General features: G+C 47.0%; 1 protein-coding gene across 1 annotated transcript in view; it reads left to right on the forward strand.

Annotated features, from left to right (window-relative positions):
* Positions 1-8,452: 8,452 nt before the first annotated feature.
* LOC115092436 (disintegrin and metalloproteinase domain-containing protein 9-like) overlaps positions 8,453-15,684 on the forward strand; it is a 222,976-nt gene continuing 215,744 nt past the window's right edge. Inside the window, exons 1-2 of the mRNA XM_029603269.1 lie at positions 8,453-8,569; positions 14,162-14,289. Coding sequence (XP_029459129.1) covers positions 8,453-8,569; positions 14,162-14,289 — 245 coding nt within the window. The remainder of the gene's footprint in view (positions 8,570-14,161; positions 14,290-15,684) is intronic.

Here is a 15,684-nt window from a genome sequence, read left to right on the forward strand (position 1 = left end):
ATAAGATAGACAATGTGTTAGCCAGATAGCCTGTTTGTGTCAGTGAATATGTTTCAGAGTCAGCTTTTGTAAGGAAGCATGTGCAAGAGAGAGAGCACCTGCGGATCAGTATGCCTGTGTGCGAGTGAGAAAGAGAATGTGTGAGTCAGTGAATCTATAAGGGAGCATGTATGTGAATCAGTGAGCTTGTAAAGGAGCATGTGTTTGAAGGTAAGAGTCAGGAAGCATATGTGTGAGTGTGAGAGAGACCCTGTGGGGCGGATTTTCATACTCCGCGAATAGGCCTACTTTTGTTTGCGCTCCAGGCGCAAACAAAAGTACGCTGGATTTTAGTAGATACGCGCGGAGCAGCGCGTATCTGCTAAAAAAACCTGGATCGGCGTGCGCAAGGCTATCGATTTTGTATAGCCGGTGCGGGCCGAGCCGCGCAGCCTACCCCCGTTCCCTCCGAGGCCGCTCCGAAATCGGAGCGGCCTCGGAGGGAACTTCCTTTTGCCCTCCCCTCACCTTCCCCTCCCTTCCCCTACCTAACCCACCCACCCAGCCCTGTCTAAGCCCCCACCTTACCTTTGTCGGGGGATTTACGCCTCCCGGAGGGAGGCGTAAATCCCCGCGTGCCAGCGGGCCTCTTGCACGCCGGGCCGCGACCTGGGGGCGGGTACGGAGGGCGCGGCCACGCCCCTGGACCGCCCCGGGCCATAGCCACGCCCCCGTACCTGCCCCCAAAACGCTGCCGACACGCCCCGAAAACGCCGCGACAACCGGGACCGCCCCCGACACACCCCCAACACTCCCCCCTCAGAGAACCCCGGGACTTACGCGAGTCCCGGGGCTCTGCGCGCGCCGGTAGGCCTATGTAAAATAGGCGCACCGGCACGCAGGGCCCTGCTCGCGTAAATCCGGGCGGATTTACGCGAGCAGGGCTCTTAAAATCCGCCCCTGTGTGTGTGTGTCAATGAGCATGGGTGTGAAGAAGCCTATATGTGAGTATATATGAATGTGTGTGTGAGAATAAAAGTATTTTTTAATGTGTGTAAATAAGAGACAGAAGAGAAAGTTTGTGTGCACCTCCTCCTCCAATTAATCCACAACAATCTAAGAGAGACTGAAATGAAAAGTTTTCAGGTATGAAGAGTGAGGGTTTTTTTAAAATCTTTATTTTAATTATTGGGTGGTATTTCAGGAGACTGCTGTTTCAAAATATTTTATTGGTGTTTGGGAAATTTTTAAACATTTTGAAATGCATATTTAATTATTGGATGTTCTATTCATCAGTTTTGAAATATTTATTCTTTTTGTTAGAATGCATTTACTATTATGATTAATGCATTATAGTTCTTGATTTCTTCATAAAGAGTGTACATTGTTGAAGTTTCCAGTACAGTTTTTCTCTGCATGTTTCTTTTTTTATCCCAGGACAAGCAGGATGCTAGTCCTCACATATGGGTGACATCGGTAATGGAGCCCTATACGGAAAAACTTCTGTCAAAGTTTCTATGAAACTTTTGACTGGCACCCAGAGTGCCTACTGAGCATGCCCAGCATGCCATGATGTTCTCTGCCACAGGGGTCTCCCTTCAGTCTTCTTTTTTCCGCGGAGCCGTTAGCCTCACGGTTAAATTGGAGTCCTGTGATGATTTTTCTCCACACTTCAAAACTTTTCCAAAAAAGTTAGAAAAACTTCTAACCACAAGGGTCTCCCTTCTTAACCATCGTGGTAAGTTTTTTTCTCTCACTTTTGTCGGTTCCGCACCGTTTTTTCGTGCCATAGTCGTCGACAGCTGTCCGACTAAAATGGCTTCGGGCTTCAAGAAATGCCCAAATTGTGCTAGAATCATGTCCATAATGGACCTGCACCAGGAATGTGTGCTTTGCCTCGGCAAGAACCATGATGTCAGGTCCTGCCCCCTCTGCGCCGAGATGACATCGAAGGGACGTCAGCTCCGGATGGAGAAAATGGAGCAACTTTTTAAAATTCAGTTGCTCCCAGCAGCATCGACGTCAGCTCAATCGTCTCCATCTGGAGCGATTCATAAAATCATCCTTAAAAAACGACTTCCAGGTGAGGCCGGAGATGCGTCTATTCCCTCCCCCTCGCCATCGTCGAATGCTTCCACATCGGGCAGTGAGAAATCTAAGGAGAAGCATCGGCATCGGCACCAACGCCCACACGCCTCAACCATCGATCCGATGCCCGCTACATCATCGACGGAATTGGCCTCCTCCACTAAGAAAGCTCGGTTGAGCGTGGAGTCTCCGAGGCCTACGATTCCAGGGCGATCCCCACCGGTATCGGTGCAGGGTACCGTACCTCCTCAGGGCTCTGAGGAGGTACCGGAATTGCCATCACTGTCTCCCCCCATAGCTGCTCTGATTCCATCAGCTATGCAGGTGGAACTTGATGGATACATCCGTCAAGCGGTCCGAGAAGCAGTCCTCGACACGACAACTTTCTGAACACTTAGATAACAACAATATCCTTTACCCATCACAGCACGGCTTCCGTAAGCACTATAGCACTGAAACACTCCTACTTGCACTAACAGATAATATACTAAGAGGTTTCGACAGTGGAAAACATTATATTCTGGTATTACTAGACTTATCAGCAGCATTTGATACAGTTAACCACAAAATACTAATTAAAAGGCTCGAAAAAATAGGACTACAAGACAAAACAATCACATGGTTCAAATCATATCTAAATAATAGAACATTTCAAGTTCAAATTAAAAACACTCTATCCGAAAAAATTACCCTAAAAACAGGAGTCTCACAAGGGTCAGAACTCTCAGCTACGCTTTTTAATATATATCTATTGCCACTATGCCATCTCCTCGCTGGACTAGGAATCATTCACTATGTCTACGCTGATGACATCCAATTAATCTTACCAATAGATGACACTATTGATAAAACAATGGGTTTAGCCGTTATGTACCTGGACATAGTAAAGCAACTATTAAACCAAATGGAACTGATAATAAACATCGATAAAACTGAATTCATACACTTGGAAAGGAAAAGCATAAATATTACACAAACCCCAGTAATTCTCAATAGCAACCTAAAAATCGATTTAGCCAAAAAAGTGCGCAATCTCGGAGTAATAATTGACAATGAACTGAACCTCAAACAACACATATCACTAAAGGTGAAGGAAGGGTATGCAAAACTCATGGTACTCAGAAAGCTAAAACCATTACTCTCGCTGCCAAACTTTCGTACAGTGCTCCAATCACTGATATTTGCAAGCACTGACTATTGTAATGCTTTACTACTCGGTCTACCCTATACTACTGTAAGACCCCTGCAAATTTTACAAAACGCCGCAGCTAGAATTCTCACTGGGAAAAGTAAAAGGGATCACATCACAGATACTCTCACCACTCTACATTGGCTACCCATTGAACAAAGAATTCAGTTCAAAGCACTCTGCACAATACACAAACTTATCCATGACGAAAAAGCAGAATGGCTGAACACAGCACTTCGAGTCCACGTTCCACACAGAAATCTAAGATCAGCAAACAGAGCACTTTTAACCATTCCATCCGTGAAAACAGCAAGACTTACCCAAGTCAGAGAACGTGCACTGTCTCTGGCCGGTCCCATTTTATGGAACTCCATGCCCCTTGAACTTAGACTTCAGAGCAACCATAAATTTTTCAAAACACAACTCAAAACCTGGCTTTTCAAACTAGCCTTCAACAAAGAGAGTGATGCAAGCATGTAAACAAGAATAAGTGGACATGTAGCACCAAGCTCACAAAATCCAGTTACTACTGGAAATTAGCTCACCACTAATTTTAACTGTAGTCAAACCACAGGATACATCGCTATAAAACAGACAATCCCCCAATTGATTTTCTTTATATGCATAATCCTTATAGTAAATTATATTAGTCCATATTGTTTGTTACCGAATAGTACTGGCACCACCTATGTAAATTACGATCCATATTCACTTGGATATTGGTGCACTATTGTAAACCGTTATGATGGTAAATAACTTAATGACGATATATAAAAACTTAAATAAATAAATAAATAAAATTAATGCCTTTACAGCCATCGACACCGACCTTGCCATCGACACCTGCTCCGGTGCCATCAGATCCATTACCCTCGATACCGATGTCATCATCAATTCCGCCGCCAATGTCATCGGTGCCGCCTACGATTCCAGCATCGATTCCTCCGATGACTCCATAGATGCCAGCACCAGAGGTTTCTATTTTTCAACCTCTGATGACAAAACTGGATATTTTAATTGATGCCGTTTCAAGAAAACCTCAAGGCATCAAGGAGGACACCTTACCAGAACCCACACCAGGACCTTCAGGATTTCCTAGGCCTCGCTAACCACAGTCTCCTCTATTCCCATCGATTCCAAAGACTTTACCATCAATGCCTTTTAGGCCACAGCCGACAATACACCCAAGGGACACTGGAACAGACACTGATACAGATGTCTCTTCCGATGAGGACATGCTTTCTGAACCTTCACCTCCAGAAGACCGCAGAAAGTCTCCTCCGGAGGATTTGTCATTCTCCAACTTCGTGAAGGACATGGCGGAGACTATCCCTTTCCAACTACAGTCAGAGATAGATTCCAGACAAAAGACACTGGAGGTTCTACAATTCGTAGATCCACCAAAGGAAATTTTGGCTGTGCCTGTGCATGAGGTGCTCCAGGAACTCATGTACCGAACGTGGGAACATCCTGGCTCATTTGCATCGGTTAACAAGAGATCAGATGCAACATACCTGGTTCAACCAATTCCAGGATTCCAAAAGGCTCAGCTACCTCACCAATCCATGGTAGTTGAGTCAGCACAGAAAAAAGCTAAAAGGGTGAAAACTCACTCCTCAACACCACCAGGAAAGGATAATAGATTCCTTGATAATTTAGGCCGTAAAGTATTTCAAGGATCTATGCTGGTCTCTCGAATTGCTGCTTACCAGCTCTTCATGAATCAGTACCAACGTAATCTCTAGAAGCAAGTCCAAGAGCTTACCCAAACACTCCCTGAACAGTTCCAGGAAGCCTTCTTTCAATTAGTGCATAAAGGCCTAGAAGCAGGCAAACATGAAGTTAGGGCGACTTATGACAGTTTTGAAACCTCATCTCGTTTGTCAGCTTCGGGAATTACAGCTCGTTGATGGGCTAGGCTTAAGGCATCAGACTTAAGACCAGAGGTACAGGAGAGACTGGCCGACCTTCCTTGTCTGGGAGACAACCTGTTTGAAGACAAGGTAAAGGAAGCAGTCGCCATGTTAAAAGAACATACCGAGACTCTCAAACAGCTCTCCTTAATTCCTCAGGAGTCTCAACCTCCTTCCAGGAGACTTCCCAGACGGGATACAAGATGTCCATATTACCGCCAACGACGCTACTATCCTCCAACAAGTCGTGCAAGACCATCTCGCCCAGCTCAGCATCCCCAGTCTAGACAAAGGCCTTCCAGGCCTCAATCCCCTCCTCAGACCGCATCAACATCAGGGTTTTGAAATATACTCAGAGAGCAGAAGCCCATCCATCAATCCACTCCCACACCTACCAGTAGGAGGTCGCATAGCCTTTTTTCATCAAACCTAGACCTCCATAACTACAGACCAATGGGTACTTTCCATTGCAGCTCAGGGGTATCGATTGGATTTTCTCACTGTACCAAAAGAAACTCCACCAATCTCCTCTTGGACAGTGAACCACCACTCCAAACTTCTAAAAACAGAATTATCCACCCTTCTGAGAGCCAGGGCCATAGAACCAGTTCCCGGGCCCCAGCAGGGCAGAGGATTCTACTCCCGATATTTCCTCATTCCAAAGAAAACAGGAGGCCTACGTCCTATCCTAGACCTCAGAAATCTCAACAAATTTCTCAAAAAAGAAAAATTCAGGATGGTATCATTAGGCACCATGCTACCTCTTCTTTCAAAAAGGGGATTGGCTCTGATCTCTGGATCTTCAAGACGCCTACGCTCACATTCCCATCTTTCCTCCTCATCACCAATACTTGCAATTTCTGGTCGAAGGACAACATTTTCAATACCGAGTGCTCCCATTCGGCCTAGCCTCAGCACCTCGAGTATTCACAAAGTGACTGGCGGTGGCGGTGGCACACCTCCACAAACAGAAGGTGCATGTATTCCCTTATCTAGACGATTGGCTCATCAGGAGTCAGACGAAAGAAGGAGCTCTCAATTTCCTCAAGCTCACAGTCAACTTGCTTCACTCCTTGGGGTTTCTCATCAATTATCAGAAATCCCATTTCACACCATCTCACCTTCTACAATTCATTGGTGCAGATTTAAACACCATCATAGCAAAAACATTTCTTCCAAGAGACCGTGCCCATACACTCATTCTCCTGGCATACTTTCTCCAAACTCAATCTCGAGTCACAGCTCATCAGTGCCTCACCCTCCTCGGTCACATGGCCTCCACAGTTCACGTCACTCCCATGGCCAGATCGACCATGCGACTAATGCAATGGACACTCAAAACACAATGGATTCAAGCCATTCAACCGTTGTCCTCTCACATTCAAATAACTCAGGAACTGTGTTCTTCCCTCCTCTGGTGGACATCAATGAACAATTTGCTCAAAGGTCTACCTTTCCAGCAACCAGTTCCACAAGTAACATTAACTACAGATGCGTCCACTTTAGGATGGGGAGCGCACATTGGTCATCTGAAGACCCAGGGGACGTGGACAAAAACCGAAGCTTCTTTTCTGTTGGATTCGTGGACCCTTGGGCCGGTCGGAACCAAAGGGTGAACCGCTGAGTGAGGTGGCAGCGGTGGTCCCGACCGGGAGGCGGCAAGGACGGAGTTGTGGATGGCCGGAGGAAGACCCTAGGAAGCCCTATGCGACCAAGGGCTTTGGCAAGGAAGAACGCAAGGGTGGAACTGGCACAGTGGTGGGAAGAACTTCGCCCTGGAAGCCGATCCTCTCCCGAGAGGACCTCGTAGGAGTTTGGCCGCTGGGACTTAGGAGATTCACCCTGGAAGCCGGAGTCCCCCCAGGAGGAGCCCATAGGGACCCGGCCGCTGGGACTTAGGAGGGCCCGCGGGGGCCGAGTCAGACGGAGTCCAAGGTCGAGTGCCAGAGGGTCGTCGCTCACCAGTCCAGAGTCGTGTACCCGAGAATCGTTGCTTGCCAGTCCAGAGTCGTGCACCAGAGAATCGTCGCTTGCCAGTCCAGAATCAGAAACCAAGGGATCACCGTAAGCCAAACCGGGGTCAGAAGCCAGAGAATCGTCGTAAGCCAGTCCGGAGTCAGAAGCCAGAGAAACACCGTAAGCCAGTCCGGGATCAGGAACCAATGGAGACCAAGACGAGACAGGAACGCAGCAACTGGAGACAGGAATACCTGGGAACCTCGTTGCAAGGCAGAGAGCTTCTGGACTGCAGGGCTTAAATAGCCCTGCAGCGTCTGACGTCATCCCCCAGGGAGGAACTGGCTTTTCCTGCGCTGGGCCCTTTAAGAGCAGGGCAGGGACGCGCGTGCGCGCCTAGGGGGGAGGAGCCAGCCGCGGGGAACGCCGGCAGAGCGAGAGAGGCTGAAGCGCGGTGCCTGAGGGCCCTGCAGGCCCGGGAGAGGTAGCTACGCGCCGGGGACGCTGCGGCCGGGGTCCCTGCAGCCCCGGGGAACGGGAAACGGAACCGAGACCGCGGCGGGGTGAGTGCCGATCCCGGGGCCGTCCCGGGATCGCAACATTTTCAGATAAACTTCCTAGAGCTTCGAGCTATACGTTATGCGCTGCATGCGTTCAAGGACTGCCTTTCACACAAGACAGTTCTAATCCAAACAGACAACACAGTAGCCATGGCTATTCTCCAAGTGAACTTAATAGCAGGTAATGGACTTCTCCTCCAAGAACTTATCCAATCCTTTTTTAAACACAGCTATACTAACTGCACTAACCACATCCTCTGGCAACAAATTCCAGAGTTTAATTGTGGGTTGAGTAAAAAAGAACTTTCTCTGATTAGTTTTAAATGTGCCCCATGCTAACTTCATGGAGTGCCCCCTAGTATTTCTATTATCCAAAAGAGTAAAAAACCGATTCACATCTACCCGTTCTAGACCTCTTATGATTTTAAACACCTCTATCATATCCCCCCTCAGTCGTCTCTTCTCGAAGCTGAAAAGTCCTAACCTCTTTAGTCTTTCCTCATAGGGGAGTTGTTCCATTCCCCTTATCATTTTGGTAGCCCTTCTCTGAACCTTCTCCATCGCAATTATATCTTTTTTGAGATGCGGCGACCAGAATTGTACACAGTATTCAAGGTGCGGTCTTACCATGCATCCCAACTCTGCAGGGAGTACAGCGTGATAGCAAATCCAAACTCCTCTGAAGATGGTGTAACAAATACAACCCCTTCCCAGGATGGCAGAACAGTCCTAAATCGGCAAGGCAGTCCATAACCCCTCCTGGGGCGATGGAGCAGACACAAACCTCTCCTGGGGCAAAGGAGCAGTCCAAAACCCCTCCTGGGGCGACGGAGCAGTCCAAAGCCCCTTCTGGGGCCAAGCGGCATGCTCAGGCCCCTGCTGGGGTGGGTGGGCAGGGTCAAGGCCCTCCTGGGATGATGTGAAGATTTTTACCCTGTCCTGGAGCGGCGAGAAGGTCCCAAACCCCTCCAGGGGCAACAAAGCAGCAGGCTCGGACTCCTCCTGGGGTGACAGCAGGACCAGTTCGGACCCCTCCTGGGGCGGCAACAGGACTGGTTCAGACCCCTCCAGGGGCGGCAGCAGGACCGGTTCGGACCCCTCCAGGGGCGGCAGCAGGACCGGTTCAGACTGCTCAGATGGCAGAGTAACAAAGTCTGTTGTGAAGTGAAGGGAGGATAAAGATTGTACTGTAGAGGACTTGGTATCTTGAGACAGAGTCTGGAGCTCCCGGTTATGTTTCCCTGGTTTAAAAGTGTGGACTAGCAGCTTAGAGAAGGCACAGGCAGCTCTGGATCGTCTTGGAACCCTAGCCTTTAATTGTAACTGATCTGCAGTTGTGGAAAGCAAGGCTCTGCTAGAGTTAATTAGTACATTCTGCTCTTGTCTCTAAGGCTCTAGCGTGGAAGTCATGGAAGCCTTCTTAACCCGGTGACATCTAAGGTTTTCAGAATTATTAATTGTTTCCTAGTGACAAGTTTTCTTCAAAGTGTCTTGAAATGAAGGGCTGGAATTCTTTATCCACAAGCTGTTACAGGGAATAACGTTTTTAACTGGGCCAGAAGCTGAATGCAGGGTAGTCGAACTGACTGTTTTTCCTAATGAAGCAGCTGGTCCCATAGCTGAGCAACAGAGGCACAGTTGCCTGGTGGCAATAGGCTTGGGATACAAGAACATTTCCACCATCCTGGCTTAGGAGTAGAACAATTTAAACATTCTTGGTAAACAAAGACATTTCTCTTATAGCAATTACTGCATGTCCAATGTTCTTGGTCGGGAAGTTGACAAGCTAGACAGTCTTGGTAGCTTAAATAGTTCAAGATTTGACAGCATGCACAGCTATAAAATCTTTGAGACTGAGGCATATTGTAGTTTGTGGAAAAAAAAATTGACTCACTGGTTTGACAAAAAATCCTATCTCTCTCTCTGGAGGGTGGCTTCGGCATACTGTTACATTTAGGGCAGTGGTCCGGTGTTGTGAACACCACCAGGAGTGACTCCAGGTGGAGAGAGACAGAGACAGCTAGAAGGTCTGTGATGAATGGCTGGGAAGAAATGAGATGCAGGCAGGAGTGAATGGAGCTGGGCGATGGCTGAGATATGGAGCAGAGTACTGGCTGGGAACAAAGTCAATGTCCAGGCAGGGTCAAGGCAGGTGGCAGACAAACAGAGTCAATGTCCAGGCAGGGTCAAGGCAGGCGGCAGGCAAACAGAGTCAATGTCCAGGCAGGGTCAAGGCAGGCGGCAGGCAAACAGAGTCAATGTCCAGGCAGGGTCACAAGAACCTTATAGCAAGACAGAGAGCCTGAAGGCCACACACACAAACACACATGACTAGGCAGAAAGCCCGAAGGCCACACACACATGGCAAGACAGAAGGCCCGAAGGCCACACACACACAGCAAGGAAAGGCAAGGCAGAAGGCCCGAAGACCACACACAGACAGCAAGGCAAGGCAAGGCAGAAGGCCCGAAGGCCACACACACACAGCAAGGCAAGGCGAGGCAGAAGGCCCGAAGGCCACACACACACAGCAAGGCAAGGCGAGGCAGAAGGCCCGAAGGCCACACACACACAGCAAGACAAGGCGAGGCAGAAGGCCCGAAGGCCCGAAGGCCACACACACACAGCAAGGCAAGGCGAGGCAGAATGCCTGAAGGCCACACACCTACAGCAAGGCAAGGCAGAAGGCCTGAAGGCCACACGCACGGCAAGACAAAGCAAGGCAGAAGCGAAGGCCACACACAGCAAGGCAAGGAAGGCTAGAGCAGGGAGCCCAAACAAGCTTGATGCCGAAGCACTGGAGTCTAGGGTAGGCAGGGCTATAAAGGAACATCCCGGACATAGAGCAGATGGATTGGGCCAGCCAGGAGAGCCTGCACTTGAGGGACCCCTGATGGTGAGGCGGTTGCACAGCAGCCATAGCCGTAACACAACTATAGTAAGGGGGGGGGGCCCAGGGAAGTCTCAGGCACCCAGAAAATTGTAAAGGGCAGGAGTGGGGCAGACCCAGCTGGGTAAGATCATGCCTTGGACTGTTGCTGGGAGTAGGAATTGGAGGGTGCCAGATAGGCCAAACTGGATAAGGGTTTCTCTTTGCTGGGCAGAAGGGGGTGGGGATGTTAGGCTTTTTAAGGTGTTTTTTTGGCCATACCATGTTTTGTTTTGTTTTTAATTTTGGTAAATGAAGCAAACTGAAGAAAACATTAAAGGCTGGATTTTTAAATAGCCACATGCGAAATAACGGCAGTTACATTCATGGCCTGGCCCTGTGCACACAGCGTGCATTTTCTAAAGGGCCCAGCCACGCATGTAACTTTCAATACACGCAGAAGTGCTGGGCCCTGAAAAAGGGGTGGGCTGTGGGGGCCAGGTCTGGGCAGGGCGGGACGGAGGCTGGCCAGGACAGAGGCCATTAGCTGTTGCCCTGAGGAAGCACGCTCTAGCATCCAGTCAGCGCATGCAAACTACTTCTGCTCGACAGGAGCAGTAAGTATAAAAATACAAAAATTTCGGATAGCTAGATAGAGGTTAGGGGTCGGGGAGGAGATAGAAAAGGGAAGGAAGGTTAGGCAAGAGGGAACTGGGAGGGGACCAAATGTGTCACCATGCGTAATTTGCTAAAATCTCCCGCCCCCCCCCCCCCCCCCCCACGCGCACCACCCACACATTCATGTATAGATTTTAAAGCCCAGAGCACGTGTGTGCGACCAACAGATTTTATAACATGCGCGCGCCGGCTCATGCATGTTATAAAATTGGCATGTCCATCTGCACGCACCGGGAACCGCGTGCACATGGACGCGCATGCACGCCTTTTAAAATCTACCCCTAAAGGTGTAGTTTTCAAAAGCAGTTCCTCGCATAAATGTAACCACTATTGTAGCAATTTTTAATAGCCATTTACTCAAGTAAAGTGCACTTACTCAAGTAAATCTTATGGACAATTCAGTGGTATATATTATAGTAATTTTCAAAAGCCCACTTACTCAAGTAAATGTTTTCAAAATCAGACCCTAAATGAACTGAAAAAAAAACCAATAACCCCATCCTGAAATTTAAAAAATGAAGCAAAATGAAAATATTTACATCTGCACATCTCTGCAGAGTAGTGGAAAACCAGAAGAGCAAGAATGTGCTAAGCATATGCTCCATTTTCCCTCAGCTGCTCTTCCAACATGCACACTTTCTCTGAAATCAGGCAGCAAAGGGTGAAGGGAAGAAGTTGCAGAGACAGGTTGTTAATGCTTACTGTGTTCCTATACTGCTGGTCTGCTGTTGCTGTCACTGATCTGTCTTCCAGGGAAGAAGGGAGGTAAAGGAAGATAGGCTTTTCAAATGTGAGTATTTGATGGTATTTGTTTTTCCAAGGGATGTCTTGTAGTCTGTGTGTATCACTGTCTACCCTGATTGCAATGGGATCATGTTATACAATGCTTCTTCATGATCCCTGAAGACTAATAGAACACATACATTTCTCAGGAAGAAGTTTCTAGCCTAGATTTCAACCTTTATTTTTTTTTAATTCATGAGGAGAAATAAATGGTTGTAATTTTAATGTTCATTCTGCTTAATTATTCTCCTAATTTTGAATCAAAGTAAAAGGTTTTGGTGTCAGCATATATTTGCAAAAATTCTAAATAGGTACAGTACATTTTGGTGTAGTGACTACATATAAAAAATATACAGAACAATGATGATATTCAAAACGTAAGATATACATCTGAAAATGTCTATTGTGAAGTGATTTTGAGAAGTGAGGACAGGTTCTTAATTTAAAAAAATGCACAAGTTTAATTCTGAACAAATGTAAAAATGTTAACAAATATATTTTTGAATTAAAAAGGAAGAAAACATAAGAAAAGGGGTGAAATACAGCTATAACACAGGAAAGATAAGAACACATCTCAAATTTTGTGGGGGAGGAGAGGGTCTAGCACTATCCAACTCATGTGAAAAAGCACTTCAGATTTTTCAGTCCGTCTATCTGTTTAGACTTATGGATGCATGATAGTGTTGTGTGTGCCGGCTGCGGCAGGCCCACGGCCGGGCCCACTTACCCCCGTTTGCCTGCTCCAGCACCTGGTTCTGCCTCCCTTGCGGCTGTGGGCAGCTGCCTCCATGTCCGGGCCACTCCCCATGTTCCCAGCTCCTCAGCGGATGTCTCAGCTCCGTGGGGAGATGCCCCCGTCTCCACCACACCCCTCCTTAGGAGCGCGCACGCATCGGCTCTACTTTTGAATGGGCTGCGGTGGGAAACCACCCCGTGGCCCTGGATAATGACGTCACTGGGTCTCGGTAGTTAAGCCCGGCCCAGACAGTGCTTCCTTGCCTTGGCAACAGGTTTCCACGCTAGTCGTGTGCTTAGTTGCTCGTCCCTGCGTTTCCTCCATGTTCCTGCTTCCTGACTTGTTCCTGCTTCATCTGTATTCCTGTTCCTGATCCTGGTATCTGTTCCTGCTCCTGTGTTCCGTGTCTACCCTGCTTGTCTTCTACTGATTGATACCTAGCTTTGACCTCTGCTTCGTCTGACCACGCTTCTGTTTGATACCTGGCTTGACCTCTGCTATGTCTGACTACGCACCTGCCCGTCTCCTGGTTTTGACCTTCGCTTTGCTTGATCATTCTCCATTCAACTTCTGGTTTGATCTGTGCTTGTCTTGCCACTCTTCCTTGCCTGCCGCCTGCCCTGACTTCAGCCTGCTCTATGACGCTTCTGTTGAACCCACTCTGGACTTGGCCTCTAAGGCTTTGGCCTGTTCTTACTCGGGCATCCTCTGTCTGCCTCCTGTTCTCGTTGGCGCCCGGGTCTCCGGGACTCCACCTTATCCAGATCAGATCTCCTACTTCTACTACCGCTGCTGGCCCCTGACTGACTTCCTCGTCATCCCTGAGAAGACCTCGGATGGATGTCCACCTAAGTGCAGCTGGTCCCGGTACCCAAGGGCTCAACCTGCGGGGAACGAAGGCTGGTATTGGCAAAGCTCCAGCCAGCCTCCATTATCAGCCAGCTCCACCTGCTGACGGTGGGGACCCATGGGGCTTGCCCTGCGGGTAGCGCCAACTCCACATCGGCCCAAGGGTTCACCTCCAGCACAACAGGTAGCTTTTGCAAAAATTCACTAATTGGAACCAAACATGGGGAAGAATATAAAGAATTGATCTGGTACCTAACCTTTTGAAAATGACCTTCATTTGATAAAGATGAGATAATTTTCTATAGGGTCAAAGTTGAAAAGCTCAAGAAAATCCATTCATAAGCATGGTTTTCACTTTCTTACTTGTATAATTCATTTTCTTTATTATAGTTTAATGTATCTGAATGTCTTTTCTTCCAAAAAAGGCTGGCCTGAATCTAGTGCCTTGCAATTCTTAGAATGAATGATCAAACAAACAAATAAATAAATAAATATGTGACAGAGCATAGAAAGTAAATAAAAGGCATATTATTAATCTTTCCCATTTGTTGCATTCTTTAGTTCGTTCAGACAATGGAGAGGTGTGCAGCAAATTTAGCACATCAAGTGGGTCATATGCTCCAAATGGAACACGATACAGAGAGTTGTGCTTGTCGCACTAGAACATGTGTTATGCAACCCAACTTAAGGTAAACAATATTTCATTCTGAATGTACACTGAGTCCTTTTCTGTTACAGTACAATATTTAAAGGGGAAATTCCTATTAATTTGTCCCTTTTACAAATTTTATAATTTAAAGTTTTTTTGTAGATTAATACTGACAAATCAGATGTCACCCAGTAATAAATAGCAATACATAGCTCTGCTGGGCAGGGATGTACATGAAGAAAATTTAATTTCTGTTTGTTTCTTTTTTGATTTTTTTTTTATTTGTTTGTTTAACCATACAAGAAAATGGCACTGGTTAGCCCTGAGATTGGTGCCATGCTCTTGACATCAAACTTGGCACCAGTCTCAAAGCTGTCTGGCCACATTTTTAAAGAAGAATCCAGCAGGATAGGGGTAAATGTGGATCATTTCTGCCCCTTTCTAGGATAAAGACTTCGTGGAAGGGGTATGTAAGGGTTAGAGGAGGCACCAGACCTGGCTTATTTGTGAGGGGTCCTGGGAGCCTCTGGGCTATTGGTAGCAGTGGAGAGGAAATGGATAGGCCTAGGGAGGCCCCAGGACCTGAGGAAGTGGTGGGGCACAGGGAGAAACCTTTTATATTTTTTAATTTAAATTATTTTTTCATGAACCAAAAATATCTGAGAACTTTTGCATATTTTTGGCAGGTCTATATTTGATTTGTTCCATTAGAAACAAAACAAAAATTTACTTTTTATTATTAAAATCATATAGTTTAATACAAATGCTGGGTTGTCCTTTACAGGTAGCAATAAATTATTGTATCAAATTACCATCCTGTTCTGTTTAATTGCTGATAGGATAGTGTCAATGGAAATAGGAAGTAGGCACACAATTCAGTGGGTGGTAATTTTATAATAGGTCACATAAATTGGCAGGCTGCTACATACAAAAGTTACACCAATGTTTAAAGCAAAAAGTTAGCTTTTAAAATTGCCCTGACAAAACTACACTCACGCAATTATACCTACTATTTGGTGTGCATAATGTTACCAAGCCATGCGCGAATATGATGGGCTGGTGCACGCTAAGCAAATTTTAAAAGCCATCGAGATGCATGCGCATCTTTGACGCTGTGCACACCTCACCTCTTTTGAAAAAAGGGGCATGGTCTGTGCAGTCTGGGTAAGGCATGGGACTTCCAGGGCATGGCCATGAGATGTGTGCACAAATTCTTACGGACATGGGCGTGCACCCAGGGGTAGTGCCGCATAAATGTACTTCTGCTATAGAGGAGGTTTATGGTTTTTTTGTTTATTTTTATTTTTTTAAGAGCCATATTTGTGGGAATTTGAAGGGTCTTGTTTTACTGGGAGGAATGTAGGCTTTTAAACTAGGGGGGTTGGAAGACCTAGCTCTTAAATGGCCAAACTGATGGACAGGAACTGGTGAAACT

This window comes from Rhinatrema bivittatum, chromosome 5 (genome assembly GCF_901001135.1).
Source record: "Rhinatrema bivittatum chromosome 5, aRhiBiv1.1, whole genome shotgun sequence".
NCBI lineage: Eukaryota > Metazoa > Chordata > Amphibia > Gymnophiona > Rhinatrematidae > Rhinatrema > Rhinatrema bivittatum.